The 20,086-nt window shown below is 47.2% G+C and overlaps 1 protein-coding gene across 4 annotated transcripts in view; it reads right to left on the minus strand.

The window, feature by feature from the left end:
* Positions 1–20,086, minus strand: part of AMOTL1 (angiomotin like 1) — an 88,821-nt gene that overhangs the window by 25,753 nt on the left and 42,982 nt on the right. For all 4 annotated transcript variants that reach the window (XM_054804881.1, XM_054804867.1, XM_054804873.1 and 1 more), the window contains 3 exons: positions 8,124–8,415; positions 2,951–3,095; positions 2,031–2,120 (listed from right to left, as the gene is read on the minus strand). In XM_054804881.1, coding sequence (XP_054660856.1) covers positions 2,031–2,120; positions 2,951–3,095; positions 8,124–8,415 — 527 coding nt within the window. The remainder of the gene's footprint in view (positions 1–2,030; positions 2,121–2,950; positions 3,096–8,123; positions 8,416–20,086) is intronic.

Here is a 20,086-nt window from a genome sequence, read left to right on the forward strand (position 1 = left end):
TGTTTTCCATAAATGTAAGGACTAGAAATCTACTTTTGCTTTCCTAATGAAAGCTCAGATTTGCATTTACTAATCTGACTTAATAAGCTACTACCTTTAGGAAAAAAACCATATCTGAGTTTCACGACAAAATTGCAGCAGCTGATGGGAGTGCATGTAGGCACCATTTTTTCTCTTCTTCTAAAAATGACTATTTCAGTCTCAGTAGACAAGTGTACACACGGCAGCTAAAACAAGCTGCATCCCTTCTCCTCTCAGTTTTCTGCCTGAGCATCCCATCAAAAGACACGAGGAGGGTACAGACCTTGCCTGCAAAACCCCCAGGTTGGCAGTGGGGTGCAACCCCAGTCAAGCTCCACCCCTGGGGCAGACCCACAAACATCAGTGTACAAATGCAGTAACCAGCAGAGGATTTCCAAGTAAAACTCTTAATGGGCTCTCAGAGAGGTGTTTCAGGCCAATACTCTGATATCGAGGTCATTACTGCATGTGCCCCAGCAGCCCAAAGAACATGACTGAAGAGGACCTGCTTTACATGTGCTCATTTTTCTATTCTTGGAAGCACTCTGCATCGCATTGGTAACATTTAGCTCTCCGGCCTAGCCAGGAGACACTCCAAGCATCCAGCCCATCTTATGTGATAGGATCCGAGAAGCTATATTTGTTCGTAAGCTGTGAATTGATAGCAGTAATATGCTGAGTGCACAGCGCCAAGTTTTATTGCTAGATATTTATCAATAGAAGCACAGAGCATGTTTATGCACTGGAAAATGACTCAAATTGAGTCCATCCTGGGGATTTAACTCCCCCTTGTAGCTACCAGCATATGGGAACACTGCCAGGCTGTCTCTACATGAAGAAGCAGACCCCAGTCTGCAATTTGCACTGTGCAGCTTACCCTGTTTGAACTCTTCCCAAGGATGACAAGACTTATATAGCAATGCTATTTTCTTAACAGATCATCCCCTTGGATTCGCAGCAGTATCTACATGCCCTTGTGGCATCTGCTAATATGGCAAAGCTAAGAGTCACGGAAAAGATCATTAGATTCTCTTCTGGTTTGTGCACACATGCACCAAATTATCAGTGAAGTTGTGGTGCTGGCATCATCACTGCTAGTGGGAGCGAGGAAAAGGCTCTCCTGCATTTGGAGCAGCTGGTGGATGTTGCAGGGCCAGCAGTGAGGCACGCTGAGTGCCATCAACTGCTAATGGAGGTGGCCAGTTCTCCACCTAAGGATTTGTAGTTGCAGCTCATCTTCCAAGGAAGTTCTTGGTGCAATAAATAAAACAGAAGGATCGGTTGTACGCAGCATTTAGCTTCAATGGAATTTAAGCCCGCAAGGTACTGCACAGCTCCCAGATGGTCAAGCCCTTCTGGAAGCATGCTGAAGATGCTCAGGATACACGAGAAGCCACGCGCTGTCACGCAGCATCCAGGTGCTCAGGTTTTGGTTTGGCTGGTCACAGGGAGCTGTTGGCATGTGGCAGAGAAATGCTGCAGCACTGTGCTCAGTCATTACAGGAGCCTAAAACTTGACAGGAATGGATGTTTTTCGTAGCAGTAGAAGCTGTAAAATCTTTCTCTCTTCCATCATCTGTGAAAAGGAGGGTCCACCTCTGCTCTGCCTCACATTGGCCAACCTGTCACTGACAACAAGTCAGCGGAGGTTGCTCTGGGCTTATCCCAGCCAAGAGAAGAATCTGGCTTCTCTAAAAAGCATGCATCTCCAGAGGTGATCCCCACAAGCAATACTTCATAACTGCAGATAAATATTTATCAAAAATAAGCTAAGTTGTGTTACCATTAACTCCCACTGCCTGGTTCTGGTGCTCAGAGAGAAAAAAAAACCAGCATAAACAATCCAGTCTGCAGCTTAAATAAGAGTATGTGGCAAATTAGCTGAGTGAAACCAAGCTATAAGGACAATAACAATTAGTAGCAAAGTGTTCACCTCCACTCCAGCACATATATATGTGCGCATATATATATATATATGCACCTTCAAAACAGATTAGCACAGTACTCACTCTGAGTGACATAAAGGCCTTCTGTTGACTTATCCTCATGCCCATCGAACTCTCTGCTGGCTAGCTGCCTATTGGCTGTCTCCAGTCGTTCTGCAAAAAACAGGAAATACTTTAAGTATAAATATATGTATATAAAATTGTAGACCAACCAAGAAAATAAGATGCATGCCAGCAGAGCAGTATAAATAGACTCTCTGAAGGAGGACATTAAAATGGAGGCTGACACATACATAAAAGATGAGGCCTGTGACCTCTTCCATGAAGCTGTGTCATTCAGATTTACAGAAACTGGGGGAAAAGCCTCTGCCATCCATAGCTGACATGTCCGAGCAGTTCATCTCTCACGCTGTCCAAAACGTGCGAGGCATTTGCAATCTGAATTACCTAGCTTTTGCACGGGAAAGGGTGTCTTTCCACAGTGACGTGCGGCTATTGGCGTAGCAAGACACCCTGGGGGAAGGCTGCCCCCAGCCTGGTGACACCCACCCCTGGGGACACCCTGGGAAAGGAGCAGTTCTCTGCAGCAGGGAACAATTTCCCCTGGGAAGGGCCTGCCTCCCTCCTCCAAAAAGATCATCCAGCCCCTCGCACTGTTGCAAAAAGCATGAGCCAGCTTGCAGAAGGCATCTCTCTGCCCAAAGACATATTAAAGTACTCCCATCAGGCACCTGGACAGGTAATAGCTCAAAGTCACAGTCAAAGGCACCGTCTGAAGCTGTCTCTCATATTTTGCCAGAAGGTTTCTTTGCAGCTGGGGAGGGGTGACAGCAGTTTTGTGTTATGCCAATGAGCAGGGCCTGACTTCTCAAGAAGTTTGTCTACAACCCACTCCTTTAAAGCCTGCTACTCTGGAGCTTGTAAGAAGGGGAACACTATGTCAACTGGAGGGAAAAAAAATGACAGAAGCAAGCGTAACGTACCACGGAGATCCCTGTTGAAGTCATGAAGTCTCCTAATTTCTCCTTCAAGTTTGTTTCTCATCGCTTTGTCCAGAGACTCCCTCTTAGTGGTGGTTTTGACCAGGCCCTCATAAGCTTCTGAAATCCTCTGAATCTCTATTTCAAACTGAAGGAGAGAGAGCTTCTGTTAAAGCCCAGCAGGAGCAGATCCCATCCCAGTGTTTGCCCAGCATGTTTCGATGGGGTGCAGGGGTTGGGGCAATGCCCATGCCAAATGCCACACCAGCTGCCACTGAGATTAGCTCTAAGCTCTGCGTGCCACCAAAAAAGCTTTATGCTCGGCTGTGACCTCACATCAGTCTTAAACTATTGTGGTCCACCCCTTTCCATCCTTGACCAAACACTGCTCTATACAAAAAGAAACTAAAACAAACTAAACCAATTGTTTGGGGTTTTCAATCTTGTTAACTTCATCTCCTTTAAATCTGGCTAACTGCAGGCAAAGGATGCAAAGGAAGCCCGCAGCAGTGAACTTACATCTTAAGACCCAAACCCAAAAAACTGACAGGAGGATAGTTCCAGGCAGAGTTTTGCTGTTCAGGTCAATCCAATCCAGCTCTTTTCATAAACTAATGTCTTGTTAAGTGCTTTGCTGAAATCATTGCTGCAGGAATGATCAACACCGATGTGGGAATCTGCTCCTGCATGCCTAGCCCTTGTGTTTGTGGAGAAAAGCTTGATAATGTGCACAGGCTGGAAAACTGAGAGATATATATAGCCTCCCACATACCTTTCTAAATCTGGTGCTTTTTTAGCCTCTTGAATCATGGGTGGGACAGATTAGTGATTTGTGAAGCCAGGGTGCGAGCCCACCTCCACTTGCTGTGGAGGTAGATGCCTCTCCAGGGCTCATTAAGCTTTAGGTGTAATTAGCCAGCTGCAGCACTTGCAGAATAATAGCTCCAGGGACGCCTGGACCTGCGCTTCCCATGATACTGGGGTCACTATCTGGATACAGGCTGTGGGCACGTGGCACCTCCAAACCACACACAGCGAGGAAGGCCTGGCAGAGCCGTGATGGGGAAGTGTGGTTCCCTCCCCAATTTCTGCTTTCAGCTTGCTCAGGCACAAAAGCTGAAACAAGTGGTGATGTGCAAAGCCCACAGAGCGGCCCCAGTGACATCAGCAGCTTTGGATTAGTACCTTGCTGGGTATCACATCACCTATCTCACACTGGTGTGATTTAACAGCTCGCAGGTATTTCACACACATACAAGCTGCTCCCCTACATATATGACATTAAAAGGCATCATATGCAGATTAGTTCTCAGTTGATAATTCTCCACAGCTCCAAGAAGAGGATGACCTGTTGAACTGGCTGTATCCCACGCTATGACACTCCTTCTTGGGTGAACTACAAACTTAGTCAGATTATTCTGACAAACAAAACATTTTGGTTTTTTAAAGCAGGAGCTCCAGGAAGCCCCGTTACATTTTCCCTAACCACATCTAGAAAAGCAGGTCCTCCTTCCCCACCCTGCTGATGCATGCCCAGACAGCGAGTGTGTTCCCACCATGAGGACAGCACACTCAGAGGAACGCTGCATAAATCCAAACCTGTTTGAAATTCAGACTGAACCTTACTATGGTTCAGAAAGTTTTATTTTTCCTCATATGCATGGCAACACAACCTTGTACAAAGCCTCATCAAAAAGTCTGAACTTTCTTGAGAAAATCAGCTGGAGTACTGTGTGCAGTTCTGGGCCCCACAATTTAAGAAGCATGTGAAGGTCCTTGAATGTGTCCAGAGGAGGGTAACAAAGCTGGTGAGAGGGCTGGAAGGCATGTCCTGCGAGGAGCAGCTGAGGACCCTGGGTTTGTCTAGTTAGGAGGAAAGGAGGCTGAGCGGTGACCTCATGGCTCTCTACAGCTTCCTGAGGAGGGGACGTGGACAGGGAGGTGCTGAGCTCTTCTCCCTGGTATCCAGTGACAGGATGTGTGGGAATGGTTCTAAGCTGCACCAGGGGAGGTTTAGACTGGACATTAGGAAGCATTTCTTTACCGAAAGGGTGGTCAAACACTGGAACAGGCTTCCTACAGAGGGGGTTTATGACCCAAGCCTGTTAGTGTTTAAGATGCATTTGGGCACTGCCCTAACTTGGTCAGCCCTGAATTGGTCAGGTAGTTGGACTAGATGATCCTTGTAAGTCCATTCCAACTGAAATAGTTGGAATAGTCTATTCTATCTTATGACTATGACCTACAATCAAAAATCTGTTTCATGTGAATTTTCCATAATCAAAATGACATGTCGATCAGTTACTCCAATAACGGCATAGTTTCAGCTACTTCATTCTGTTACAGCTTTTTCTTTAGATCACTGTGATATCCACTAGCAAAAGTTTTCTCTTCCTCTAAGTAGTTAGAGGCTATATTCAAGCTACCTCACATTGCTCTCATTGACCATTTAAGGAGACTGAGCTTCTCTCTCCTTGAAAGAAAGGTTTGTCTTAGCAAAAATAATTTTTAAAGCACTTTCCTGAATCCTTACTACATGATCCCAACTGGACACTGTGCTCAGTTGGGTGCCCTGACACCGCTGGTTCCCGCACCTTTCCTCTCCCAGGTGAGCCGCTATCTGCAGAAGATGCCTGCTCCAGAGAGCTCCTACCACAGCAAAGCAGATTTGCCAACATGGCAGGGGGCTTCCACAGCCCTACAGTCCTGCCCAATGCTGCTGGTTACCACAAGGGCTCTGCTCTGCCCATTATCTGCCATTATTTCCCAAAACATATCATCACGCAAGTCTCCTGCAGCCCCGGAGGCAAAGACTTGCTGCAGGAAAAGAAAGAACCTCCATCACCACTGAACAAAATTAAAGGGGAGCAGAAGAACAGCCATAAATTGTGTCGGCGTTTCTCAGCAGCTCTGGGATTTCCTTCCCCTTCTCCTATGGTGGGGAAAAAACAGTTCAGCCTCTTCTCCTCCTGGTAGCTCCCAGAGCCAACCCACTCAAATAACCCACAGATATGGCATGGGGAAGAGCCAGCTCAGCCTGGCAATTAAACTTCAGCAAGGTAACACCACTCAACAAAAAACAACAGCAAAAAACCCCAAAAACCAGAAAGTAATGCTTCACTTTTGCAAAAAAAAGCTCAAAATAAAATGTGTACAAGCCTTCTTCCCCTCCAACTCTTTTTAGGTAAGAAAACCAGACAAAGAGCACAGGGATTAATCAGCACCTTGTACCTCTCTGCAAAAAGTCTGTTCAGACACGACTGAGAACTTGACAACCCTCAGGGCTGATCTGTTCATCCGAACGCCCTGGGAGCCCTCCACATCAAGCTGATTTTCTGTAATTTCTTCTCCTATTCTGTAATGGTAAAAGTGATGGGAAGGTGGCCCTACCTAGAATAAACTTGTTACACACAGACAAACAAGAAGTACTCCTCATGACCCTTCCACTTCCAACAAGAGGGAAGAGTTTTCACACCCAAAGTATGTAATTTAACTCACTGTCACGTTTTCAGAGGTGATGTTCAGCTGAAACTGTGGGAGCAGAGGAGGATCTGTCCTGTCCTTGTGTTCAAACACAGAAAAAACAGCATGGGAAGGATACTGTGTGTTAAGGCTTTGGGTTCGGGACATTGTCCTGAAGAAAGAATGCACTTGAGCATGTTTTTCACTTTAATACTCTGCTTACATACCCCCAAAGTCAATGGGACTCAAGTCCATGCTCTGTTGACTGAAGTGAGAATTCAGCCCATGCTTGAATACCTTTCTGTTGGTGTCTGATGCAATCGACTTGCAGGGCATCCAAGATAAAGAGAGAGCTGTTTCCAAGAGTGTAAAAGGAAATTGGAATATTTTTAGGGCATCACACTCAAATACCTTTTACTGAACAATGGGGCTTTTGTAAAATTAATAGCTGGAATATTTCTTTTTGCCCACAAAGGCCACAGGGAAGTCAGCGTTAAAATCTTTGCAGACGTCTTCACAAATAGTTAACATATTGCTACAAAAATTTCTCAACTAAGTTTAGGAAATTCTGTGAATAATCTCAACTCATCTGGTTGCCGAGAAGGAGACTGCAACGATGACAGCAGCTACAAAACAACACATCTTTTTTCTAACCTGTCTGAACTTTCTGGTCACAGATTTTCCCCAAAGCTGAGGCTGGGACATGTTCTCTCAGAGCTGCCTCTCCTCCTGTGAAGGGTATCTCCAAGAACACCCTGATCCCACACAGCACAGAAAAAAATGAACTCCTATTTAGACTCCTAAATTGAGAGAGAAAATACCTGCAGCCTAAGCCCATTTATGTGTAAGTGGTGGGAAGACATAAATGAAACAGCAGTGTAGGATCCTAAGTACCTCGTTTGGTCTGGGCCCTTGGGACTCAAAGTCAGCAGATCTGGGAAGCATCTCTGCATTGCCTTCAGGGAGCTCTCATTTTTAAGCAACTTCTACTGATTTGATTTGACTCTTAATCTTGTCACACTGGGCAGTGCAGGAGACATCCTTCTCCACTGAAAATGCCACACTTGCATACAGAAAAGGTGCAGGATCTCTTTGTAAAAGGGTTTTTGAACAAAATCTTTACCAAACGGTTCTTTCGGATAAGGAGGCAGTGCATTTTAAAGTGTCTAACATCAGCTCTTAGAAACCCATGGAGCAGTCACTGAAAGCATCTTAGACAACCAAACTATAACGCATGTCCAAACAACAGGCAACACCACCGACAGCTGTTACACTTCCAAAGAGCGTGAAGCACCATGTGAGCGTATTGTGGTGAACAAGACCACTCTGGACAGATGTGGCCATGCTTCTCACCTGCAACTCTGCTGCCTGTACAGATGGTGCAGGACGTGGCTGCCCCAGGAGCAGACTCTGTCCATGGGAGATTTCCAGAGAAAGCTCCAGTGAGGCCAGCATGGAAGGATGGAAGGTGAAAATCCCCAACTGAGGCACATGTGATGAGCTGCTCTGTTTTTCCCTAGAGGAAGGGGAGCCCACGGGCCTTGGGGCACAGGATTACACTTCTGGCAGACCACCATGGAGAGGCAACGGTTAGAGATGGCCACTGGTGCATCCCCGCTGCAGTGACATGACTATGAAGAACAGCTTGGGGGACCCAAATGCAGAAGCACCAAGATGGTTGCACTGCCCAGGCCCCATCCACCCCTCCACATACCTTCTGCAGCTTGTCTGCCTTCTCATAGTACCCCTCCAGCTCCTGCCGCAGCACATGGTTCTCCTCAGACAGCATCTCCACCATCTGCTGTGCCCGTTCCACAATGGCGAAGGCGTCGGGTGTCAGCTGCTGGCCCGGTGGTGTCGGCGTCGGTGGCTGGGCAGCGGTGGGGGCTGGCAGCTGTGGCAAGGCTCCTGGGAGGAGAGGGCCGGCAGCAGCAGTGGTGGCCTGTGAGGACATGGGGCTGTGCTGCTGGGCCGGCGGCGGTGGGAAGGGCGGCTGGCATTGTCGGCTGCAAGGAAGCACACGCAGGGGAGGCGTTAGAGCCACGCGCCCTTGAAATGCACACAGGAGCTTTCGCCTAATGACTGCATGGTTTATTAATAGGGTTATAACTGTACGGTTGTGATTCCGGTCCTTAGTCACTCCCAAATACCAACAATTGCAGTGGGGACCAGGTAAATTGTCTCCTCGCCTGCTCTTGACAGTGATGTATACATCTGGTATGAACGGATAAAGGAAGCATTGACTCGAAAATGGCATTTTTGCCTAGATGTGCAGCTAATATTTCAGCAGCCAGCCAGTCTCTCCCTGCCCCCCCTTGCCACAAGCCCCACCGCTGAGAAGCATAAGCCAGCGGGCACAGAGGAAACACAAGGGATGCATTACTCACCCTTCGAACACCGCTCCCTGCCTGGAGCGAGACCGACTGATCGGCCGAACTGGGAGGTGAAAGGAAGTGATGTGAGCGAAGCAGCGTCCCTGAGCGGCTTTAGCAAGCAGCAAAGGGAAGGGCTGCTGCAGAGCTGCTGGAGGCACAGCCCTGGTCAATCACGGCAAGCCACTAAAGCCATCTTCCAGCGTGAGACCTCATTGTGTCAGCCCCTGACTAACGGCATCCATCACACACCAGGCTCATCTCAGGGAAGGATAAGAAGCGAGCTGGTGGTGGACCTGCTTGTGGGCTAGGCTTTCTGACGGTGGGAGGCTCTTTAATTCACCCAAGTCACAATTTGCAATGGCTGGAGGATAACCCAGGAGGATGTCTTAGCAGTGAGGGCACCTTGGTTGCTGGTGGCCAGGCGGGACCGGAATCCCTCACTTCTGCATTTCAGCCCTGTGAGCTCAAGAAGGGAGACTGCCTCTGTTTCAAAAGGGGAAAATTCAGGCAGGGAGCAGCTCAAAGCTCATCTGCACCAGACCCATCTCCATCCCTCCATCCACCGCACAGGCAGCCTCGGAGCCTCAGCCAGGGTGAGCAGCCCCACGCAGAGCCTTGCTGTGCACACGCTGAGCCACTCCTCAGCCCAGATGCCAAAGTCATGAAATTTCTACACTGCGTTTGTCTAAAAGATTCAACCCAGACCATGTGGGACATCTGTGTCAGAGACCACTTTGGCTAAAAAATAAGCTGGCTGCTGGACCCCATCTGAAGTCTGCAATCACGCACATTCTGAAAGTTGTCTTTTAGCTTAACCACAAGCTATTAGGCTTGCTGTAGCTACCGTTGCCTTTATTTCTGTACCCTACACGAGGCAGGAGACCTAACGAACAGATGTATTTACCCCATTTGGCCTCAAAGACCCATGAATGCTATTTTTCAGACAGACAATTTTGTGCTGTATAAATACATAATAAATATGATTACCGTTGTCTTCAGCACCTACACAGCTTCTCAAAGAGAGGTTTTCAAAATCTCTCAGTGTTGGCCTAATTTTACCGATAATAATCCATCACTGCCGCAGAACAAGATGAAAAGCGAAGGCAATTTTAAAGCCCTGCCCTATAAGCGAACAGCACTGCTCTAACAAGCTTGTCCCCACCAAGCCACACAACAGCAAGGAAAATGAGCAATTCAGCTGTATCTTCTGTCCAAACTAGAAGGAAAGCAAACGGGGCCCTGCAGCCCCCCAGACGCAGCACACACACAGCCCCAAGCTCCCATCCCAACTCTTGGGTTTTGCCTGATGCATCAACCATGGCACAGAAAGGTATTGCAACGGAGCCAAGACCTGCGATGAGTCCATTCCCGAATACAAGCGTGCTGCTAACCTGCCCGGCAGGACAGACGCTGGTCTAGGCTTGACGTCCTCAGGAGGAAGATCCCAGCCAAGCTTCGTGCAGCCAGCACTGGGAAAACCTGTGCTGAGCTCACCCTGGCCTCAAGATGGCTTTTACCTGCACAGCATATATATACCTAAGGTTGTGTCTCCCCTGGTAAATTAAACATCCATGGAGGCGGCTCAGGAGCACAGGAGAGGGGCCATTCCCACCGGGCAACTCCCAGGGCCAGGAGGGTTTGCTCTCAGCCCCAGGCATGTTACTTCTCTGGCAGGGATGCAGTCTAATGACTTAGGAGCTAAATATCTACAGAAAGTGGATAAAACTTTCCAAAGGACAGTAACACAGGGAGGTGCTGTATGACACTTTACATATGGCCAACAAAACATACAGTAATTCATTGTCATGGAACAGTTTGGGTTGGAAGGGACCTCAAAGATCATCTAGTACAACCCTCCTGCCATGGGCAGGGACACCCTCCACTAGACCACGTTGCCCAAAGCCCCATCCAACCTGGCCTTGAACACTTCCAGGGAGGGGGCAGCCACAACTTCTCTGGGCAACCTGTTCCAGTGCCTCACCACCCTCACAGTAAAGAATTTCTTCCTAATATCTAATCTAAGTCTACCCTCTCTTAGTTTAAAACCATTACCCCTTGTCGTATCACCACAGACTCTGGTAAAAAGTCTCTCTTTCTTACGAGCCCCCTTTAAGTATTGAAAGGCCACAATAAGTTCTCCCTGGAGCCTTCTCTCCTCCAGGCTGAACAACCCCAGCTCTCTCAGCCTGTCCTCATAGGAGAGGTGCTCCAGCCCTCTGATCATCTTTGTGGCCTCCTCTGGACCCACTCCAACAGCTCCATGTCTTTCTTGCACTGGGGACCCCAGAGCTGGACGCAGTCCTCCAGGTGGGGGTCTCATGAGAGTGGAGTAGAGGGGCAAAATCACGTCCCTCAACCTGCTGGTCATGCTTCTTTTGATGCAGCCCACAATACGGTTGGCTTTCTGGGCTGCAAGCACATGTTGCTGGGTCATGTTGAGCTTTTCATCCACCAACACCCTCAAGTACTTCTCTGCAGTGCTGCTCTAAATTTCTTCATGTCCCAGCCTGTATTGACATTGGGGATTGCCCCGACCCACATGCAGGACCTTGCACTTGGTCTTGTTGAACTTCATGAGGTTCACACAGACCCACTTCCTCAAGCCTGTCAAGGTTCCTCTGGATGACATCCCTTCCCTCTAGTGAATCAACTGTACCACTCAGCTTGGTGTCATCTGCAAATTTTCTGAGGGTGCACTCAATCCCACTGTCTATGCCACTGATGAAGACATTAAATAGGATTGGTCCCAGTACAGACCCTTGAGGGACACCACTCATCACTGGCTTCCACAGGGATATTGAGCCATTCACTGTAACTCTGGATGCAGTTATCCAGCTAATTCCTTATCCATCTAACAGTCCATCCATCAGACCTACATTTTTCCAATTTAGAGGCAAGGACGTTGTGGGGGACCATATCAAAGGCCTCACAGAAGTCCAGGTAGATGACATCCATAGCTTTTTCCTTATCCACTGATGCAGTCACTCCATTGTAGAAGGCCACCAGATTAGTCAGGCTTGACTTGCCCTTGGTGAAGCCATGTTGGTTGTCTCTAATTACCTTCGTGTCTTCCATATGTTTCAACATAGCTTCCAGGAGGATCTGTTTCATGATCTTACTGTTTCTTAAGAAACACTGCAAAGTTTTATCTATCGTTGCTGGTCAAAGCTCTGCCTGCATTGGCCCCGCTCACCCATCCCATGCTACAGTATGCACCACAGTGGCAACACAACAGCACCGAGAAGCAGGAGAAAGGAAACTATATCAGCTACACAAAAACACCCCTCAACGAATGCCACGCTAGCGGGAGCCAAAACCCATTCCACCCCACCAGAGGAGAGGATGCTACCACAGCTCTTTCCTCTGTACTGACTGCAGTGATTTGCTGCAGTGCTCGACATCACCTTAGCAGGATGGGGGTCGTTGCAACAGGGAGGCTATCATTTTAATTTCAGGATGTTAGGTTGCCATGCTCTCTTGCATTTGCCATCAGAAAGGAAAGGGGCATGCACCCCCACCCCCAAGGTGACTTTCTGGCTGGTGTATCTGCACTGTGGCCTTTAGATGGTGCTCAGGAAAGCCCGGGGCTGTACAAGGAAGCACACCACTTCTTCTCCTGAAATCAAAAAGCAGTGGGCCCAAGGTAGCCCCAGAGCTCCTAGACACTGGCAGTGGGATAAGATGCTGCTCCCTGCTCACCTGCCTTTGGAGTTTACTGCTTCTCCAGCCTCACCACTTCTATCTCCTGCTGGGACCTTGCAGCAGGATGCCCTGGGGCGGTCACACTGACCTGGGGGGCTCAGTTTATCCTCCTTAGACCAAAACCGTGTCTCCTAGCAGTGCCTGGCAACCTGAGGCCTTGTGAACCAGCGAGCACAACGAGCCCTGTGCCGAGCTGCTCTGCAAATGGCCAGGACAGCCTGACATGGGCACACCTCTCACAGCATCCCACAGTGCCCCTCTCGTTCCAGTGCCCCAAAATGTAAATCCCAGCAAGGGACTCCACGCTCATCTCAGGACTGGTATGGTTTTTTGCTTGAAAATCTGAACAATAAAGGGCATCATGAGCAGTGGAGCAAGGGATGTCACTCATGATGCAAAGGACGTTCCACAAGCTGTGCAAATGCAGCCAAGCACACGGCACCTCCTCAGTGCTGCTCACAGCCAGTCTGCACTTGTGTGTTTTTCCACGGCAATTAATTAAACTAAGTGTGAGTTCATTTGGCTTTACCAAAATAAAAGCCACAGCTGATTTTATACAAGCAAAAGCCTGCCTGTCTGGACACAGTTATACCACTACAAAGACACAGATTTGCTACAGGTACAGATTTTCTCAATTCTTTATGGAAATAGGTTACAGCAATATAATTAAATTGATATCTAAACCAGTGGAGATATAGCAATTTTTCTTTTTCATAATGAAGTAGTACAATCTTTGGTCATAGATACACCCTTTAAATGCTTGAAGGAACTCTTGACCCTGTACTTTAAGGAAATTTCAACCTCCTGTCAATTAAAGTTTTTCACATGCACTTCAATCTGTCTGGCTTTATGCTAAAGAGGGAGGAGAGATCCCCAGGATCTCCATTTTCTTGAACTGCAAACCACTTATTGAGCTACTAAAGATTTACACCCAGTCATTTCTGCAGACTTGCAGCAGCCAAGTAGCAGAGTCTCCATAGCCGGGGCCATAGGAGAGATTCTTCAAAGTGTTTTCCAGCTTGGAAACTAAACATGCAAAATCGACATTACATCTCTTGAAGCACATCTGTTCAACATAACGAACACGTTTCTGACTTTTCTTTTACTTGCTTCATCTATCCCAATTTAATTCTGACTAAGCCTAATGCAAAATCTCCAAGTGTATATGCAATAAAATCAACACAGCGATTCATAGTAACAAATTAACATTTGTAGTAATAGGAGAGTTAGGACATCAGCTTAGTTCACATCTGACCTCTCATGTAAAGCTCCAAAGAAACGAAGCAATGAGGATTATCCTGAGCTCCTTCGGACTTATTAAAGAATGACATTCTCAAAATGCTTCTACTGTATTTTAAACATTGATCTTACTCTGCATTAGAGCAGGTTAAAATCTTCCAACCGAACACGTTTTCATCAAAAATCATCCTTAAAAGCATGAAACTGTGGAACATTATGAGTTTTCGATATCTCTGCAACACTTAGCTACGTTTCTATTGAAAACCTATCTTTTTGTTGACATTATTGTAGAAGTAGGGCTCCTATATACCTCTGCAATGCAATGCAAAGAATCAAAAAAGAAAAAAAAACGAAACCAGCTTTTAGAAGAGCAAGCGCCATGCAGACAGTGAGCCTTTCAAGTGCTACCATGTTAAGGTCACCAGACTGCACTCTCTCTCTGAAGTGATGTATAGCTTGCTATATATGTAATAGCTTTCTATATGTAGCTTGCAATACAGTGTCTTCAGGAAAACACTTGACCACAGACTTCACTTTCATGAGAAAACCCACAGAATTCAGCAAGGCCACCTAAATCTCCAAATTTAGGCATGGTCTTAACACACCTGTTGGACTGGAACCCTTGGGAGCAAGAATGATCAATACACAGGAATTTGGGGGGGAATTTTTAGCTGTATGTAGGAATAAGAAATCCTGAAAAGACAATTAATGATAAAGTCCACTTGCTGTTGACCACCAGGAAATTGTAAATACAGAACAGCTAACGCTCAATAAAGCAGGGCAGTATCAGGAAGTAATAAAACAAAAAAGTCCGTAAATGTTCTGAAAAGGAAAGTCCACTTCTGCCTTGCTACAGGTACAATGCAGCTCTCCTCTATGGAGGGACAGAGAGCTGCCAGTGGAGAAAGGACTTTGTTTCCAAAATACCATGACATTTACATTCATAATTAAAATGCCCTCCTCTAACCTATTTAGCTCATCTTTCTCAGAACACTTTGCCTTCCTTTGCCTCTAGGGCAGACTGGCCTACTTCATCTCTTGAAGGCTCTCCCAAGGGACTTAATCTCACAACTTCACACATCTACTGTGGATGCTCCAGCTGAGTCAGCAAGGAGAAAAAGGCATTTTTGGGGTGCAGTTCTTCGAAGCTGCCTTAGGCTTTTACCTTAAAAAGAGAATAAAAAGTGTGTGAAAGGTGCTTATTCCTGCCCATTGACCCGGAGCCTTGAGTCTGGATACTAACCTCAGACCCAGGTGTCTACCTGACTTCAGCTATGCTTTCTGCAGGCTGAAGCAGACTTCAAATGCTGGTATTTGTAGCTATGAATAACATAGAGGAATCAGTCTTGTCACCATAGGGGAAAAAAAAACCAGAATCCTGGGAACGTCAGTAAGCCCAGTCAAGTCATGGTGCAAGGAAACTCAGTTATAGACCCATCATTAAATGCTGATACAGTGAGAAATGGGAGAAGACTTTCCATAGCCAAGACATAGCCCTCGTGGTATCCTCCAGCTTATGGAATCAGCAACAGTTGCAGCACCTTATAAACGCAAAGGTTTATTTCAAGATCATTTTGCAGACTTGCAGAATTCACTATTTTGTTAGTGATGGTTGTTAGTGCTGGAAAGACTTGGCCCAGCTGCTTTGGAGGTGATTACATTAAGATTTGCAGGGCAAAATTATCATCTGAAAAGATACAGGCTGTATTAAACATACCCTCTGTAGTTAAGAGAGGGACAGGATATTGTATTTCTTCACAGGGATCCACACTCAGAAGAGACACTCTTTCTACAGCCCAGCTGATTTTCAGCAAAGGAAAAGGTGCTTCCCTCAACCTCTGTGCCCCTAGAGGAACCAACCAGGATAATAACACAGAAAGGTAAAGAGAAATAATACGGGCATCACCCAAGCCATGGGAATGGCTTCATTTCTCTTTCATTTATTTTTAATGAAAGGCAGATTAGACCAGAAGGAGAGGATACAAAGCTCTTCTGCAGGGCTGCCAGCATCCACGTCAGCTGGCAGCGCAGCCTTCGACCCACGCTTGCGCTTGGGCTATCCTCGCAGACAATCGCCGGCAGAAGTCAGCCTGGGTGTGACATCCCTCGGCTTGGCCATGCTGCCAGCACACCCGCCTGCTTGGGGTGTCTCCAGGAGGAAAAGGAGCTCCTTGTAGTCCCCTCAGTGGCCACAGACATGCGGCTGAATGAGTAAATATCAACAGGTTATCCGAAAACAGCAGTAATGCGTGTGGGGGCTTAATACACAAATAACCAGAGAAGCCACAGACTATTCCGGCAGTTAAATATAGGCTTCTACATCCAGGCAGGGTGGAATTTTATGAGGCACATGAAAAACTGGGATATCTTTAAAAACAACCCAGATTTATTCTTCAGTTGCATGCCACCTTTTAAAATGTATGGATCGGATCAGAATTAAAAGGTGCCTGCCATGAATGAAGTCCCCTCAGCAAGCAATGGTGTTTCCAGTTCAGGGCTTCATTTGCATTATACGCACTTTTTATTAATGGTGCAGAGAAAGAAATCATTCTGGATAAAAGACACCAGGATCTGATAAGGGCCACTGGGATCAATGAAGAGGATTCGTTGCACTGAGTGATCTGGATCACTGCTTAAGCAGGGCATGAGAAACAACCTGGACTTGAGCAAGTCCAAGTTCATCCACCCAGGAATAAATACGACAAGGAATAAATACAGTAAAAGGGTGGGAAATCCTATCTTGGCCTGTGACTACCCTCACATGCCTGACTGGATAACAAGCTGGATAGGGAGCTCCCGGGGTGCCAACATCTGAAACGGCAAGTGTTAATGAGCTACATAAATGAGGAACATTGAGTTGCATTGCAGAGGTGATACTATATCTGATTAGCGTCTGGTTCAGCTGGTACTGCAACGGTGTCCAGGACATTTTCCACAGTGAAAAGAGGGGTTTTGACAACAGTGAAATAATTACGGGGCTCCAGGTTCAACCTGTTAAATGCATTAAAGGACCGACAGCACAGGGCTCCTCACTGTATCTGACAAAGATATTGCAAAATCCCAACTGGTAACTAGAAAATACAGGCTAAAACTAAGATGCAGATCTGTGCCAGAGATGGCAATTAGCTAGTGGAACAAGTCTGTAAAGGCCCTGATGGATTCTCCAGACAGAGAGTGTTATAATCACCAGGACTGAATGTTTCGCAAACTGGAATTAATTCATGGCGTTGTGCAAAAGACTAATTTAGATTATTTCCAAGCCCTTTTACCTGACAAGCTGCGACTCTCTGAACATGTACCTAAGGAAAGTTAGCAAAGACACCATTCAGGAATAGCTGCACATCTAGGAAAGGAAAAGTTTTCTAAAGATTATTACACTTGGCCAACTTAAAGCATTCAGAACTTGTGAGTCAGGGCTCTAAGCATCATGCAACTGGCTTAAAAATACTGATATTTTAAAACAGGAACAAATATCGGTTTCTTTTTATTTGCCTTCTGGGTTTTTTCGCCTTTTAAGCTTCAGTGTTCAAGCTCTGCTCTGCAGTTGTGATGTCCATAAAGCAGAGGTCATTAAGTCTAATTTATATAAATGCTGAGATTACTGCAGCATCATATGACTCTAGGAGGTCTTCAGGAAAATACCAAATATCTTGAGATTTACAGTAAAGTTGTGAGATTTCACCGCAGTGATTATAAAGGCAACATTCCCTTTAAAACCAGCCAAATGCAAAAAAAAGAGACAAACCAAAAAAGCAAGTTAAACAGGAGCTTCAGTTATCCCACCTCCTTCAACAGCCCCCTGCCAGCATTTGTGGGTTTCCAGCCACACTTCCCTCATCACAGAAGGATTCAGAAGGATTGGAGGGGGGGAGGGGAGGGGGTGATTGGTGACCTTACAGATCTTTTCCATCCCTGGTATCTGTGGGTGCTTCCTCTGGACCGATACAGCTGTTTTCTGGAGGGCAGAAGCCTGTTGCACAGTCCCTGTCCAGAGCAGAGGATGCCAGGTTGGATGGGCTGGGGAACAGATATGGCCGGGACAGAGGGAAGGAGATTCTAGGATATGAGATTCCCATCTGACCAGGGACAAAGCTCTGTATCCATTAGCTTCTTTCCCAGGCCCTCCTGATGAGATGAAAGCTGGAATTTCTCACCTCACTTCCTCCTCTAACAGAAAAAAACAGCCTCTCCAAACTCTACTCTTCCATTAACTTTATGAAACCGGGTAGTCCCCTGCCTCGACCTCTCTTATCAAGGTCCTCCATCCCAGCCAGATGGCTGGCTGTGAGCCTCCCCAGAGCCCAGGTAAGGGGGCAAGCAGTGAGCAAAAACAGAGGCACAGGAAGGTTTGTGCTTGGGAGCAAGCCTGCAGTGTAACGCAGCCCCCGGCTCTCCTCCAGCAGTGGTCAGGGGCTGCTGCCCAGACAGGTCCTCTAGCAGAGACGGGGCTGACATCCCCGGACAGGTAACCTGCCTTAACCCTTGCCACAGAGAGGAATATTTGGGGCAGAGGCCATTTTGTGAAATTGCACGTTAACCATGCTTATTCCAGACCTGGGCAAGCCCATCCCACAATGCAGCCCGAGACGTGCGCAAGGATGCACCGGAGCACAGCTGCTGCAGACAGAGAAATGGAGAGTGATGAGCACACTGGGATTACTGCCACTTCCTAATGGCTTTTGTCACCCAAATCTTCCCAGGTAACAGGGCCGTAAGGGAATCTTACAGCCCGTGGGGCGAGTTATAAGCTGGGATATGGCACAGAAAAGAAACCAAAACAGTTCATACAAATTAAGAACAAGTCTGGGTAATGCCAACAGCGAATATTTCAGTGTCCTCAAGCAAAGTGAAAGGTTGACATTCCTGTATCAAAATATATCACAGAAAAAAGCCCGAGATGAGGATGAAGGCCACTGCTTGCCAACATCTCCTGCACAGTCAAATGTCCCCCCAGGTGCTGGCGCTGTGCAAAGCAATGGCAGGAGATACAGTCTGCAAGTGAGCAACTGTCCTGCTAGTGTTAATTACCGCCTAAAATGTAGCTGGCAGGAACACGTAGGCAGGAAACATCCCCCAAAATGCAGGCATCATGTGAAAGGAGCTAAGAAGGACCTGAAAATCCCTGTCTGCATGCCAGGACCCAGAACTGCCTTAGAGAAAGCTCAAGAGAGACCATATGCCTTGGAGAAAGCTAGAGAGACCATACGCCTTAGACCAAGCCTAGCTTTGGTGAAACACCCCTCAGCTATGCCAACCTCCTAACCTGCCCCTGGAAACGCATGCTGGAGTAGTCAGCAGGAATATACGCAGACCAAGGGGTATTCAGGCCCTTGCTGAGCTGCAAGAAAAACACCACCCAAGATTTTTTAATAAGTCTGCAAACCACAGAGGCTCTGCTCTGCCATGCTGCCAGTCCTCTGCTGCACAACACATCGTTCCAGTTCCCCCGAACCTGCCAGGAGGGACATTTCTCCACTGTCATGCAAAGAAAACAGAACGCAGGGGTAGCAGGCATCCCCTCTGCAGTGCAATTTGGGGGTTAAATGATGCTGCCTTAAGGGAATGAGCAGTAACCACCATCACAAGCCGGGGGGTTTCTCCCCACAGCTGCTGGGGTGGTCCAGCAGCATCTTGGAATAAGGCTGGGGGCTGGCCCCTGCTGCCGGTGTGGAAAGCTGCACTGAAATCAAGGGGTTTCTCAGCATTAACCTTGCTGATCAGGCACCTGGATGAGGTTTTGGAACTGGTCCTGAAGGATTTCCCACTCAACAGCAGTGCTGCTCCTGGTTAGCTGCAGCAGTGCATGCAGCACCCAGGTCTGCTCGCTTACATGGACTCAGCAGAAGAGACTCTGTGGGTATTGAATCAGATTGTATTTCTAAGAGTAATAAAAAAAACCCAAACCAGCTCCTTTTCTGTGGAGATGAATCTGTCCAGTGCTGGAGAAGTTTGCTAGCACCGCAAATGGCTGCGGCAGAGCACGGCTCCAGCTCAACCCCATTGCCCTCAAGTTCATATAGCTGTTTCTTAGCATAAACAGAGATTTTCAGAGCTCTTAACAATATCATCTCCCTCCAAAAAAATTGCACAAACTCCTCACAGTGGTAGGCTGGTAATCAAAACACATGTGTATTTGGAGGAAGGCCAGCAGCGCTCAGCATGGGCCCTCCGCTTGTCACAACTGCCTTGCAGCATTCGTAAAAGCCACGCTCTGAGTTCCTCCCTGTCTTGACAAGAAAGCCGTCACTTTTGCAACCACAGAAAGGCAGAGCACTCGCTCCCTTGTTTCATGCCTTATGAATTTTGGAAAGGAAGAGCCAGGTCAGCTGCGCCATCTTTTCTCTGTGTCTGCGCTGTGGCA

The sequence above is a fragment of the Grus americana genome, chromosome 1, assembly GCF_028858705.1.
Source record: "Grus americana isolate bGruAme1 chromosome 1, bGruAme1.mat, whole genome shotgun sequence".
Taxonomy (NCBI): Eukaryota; Metazoa; Chordata; class Aves; order Gruiformes; family Gruidae; genus Grus; species Grus americana.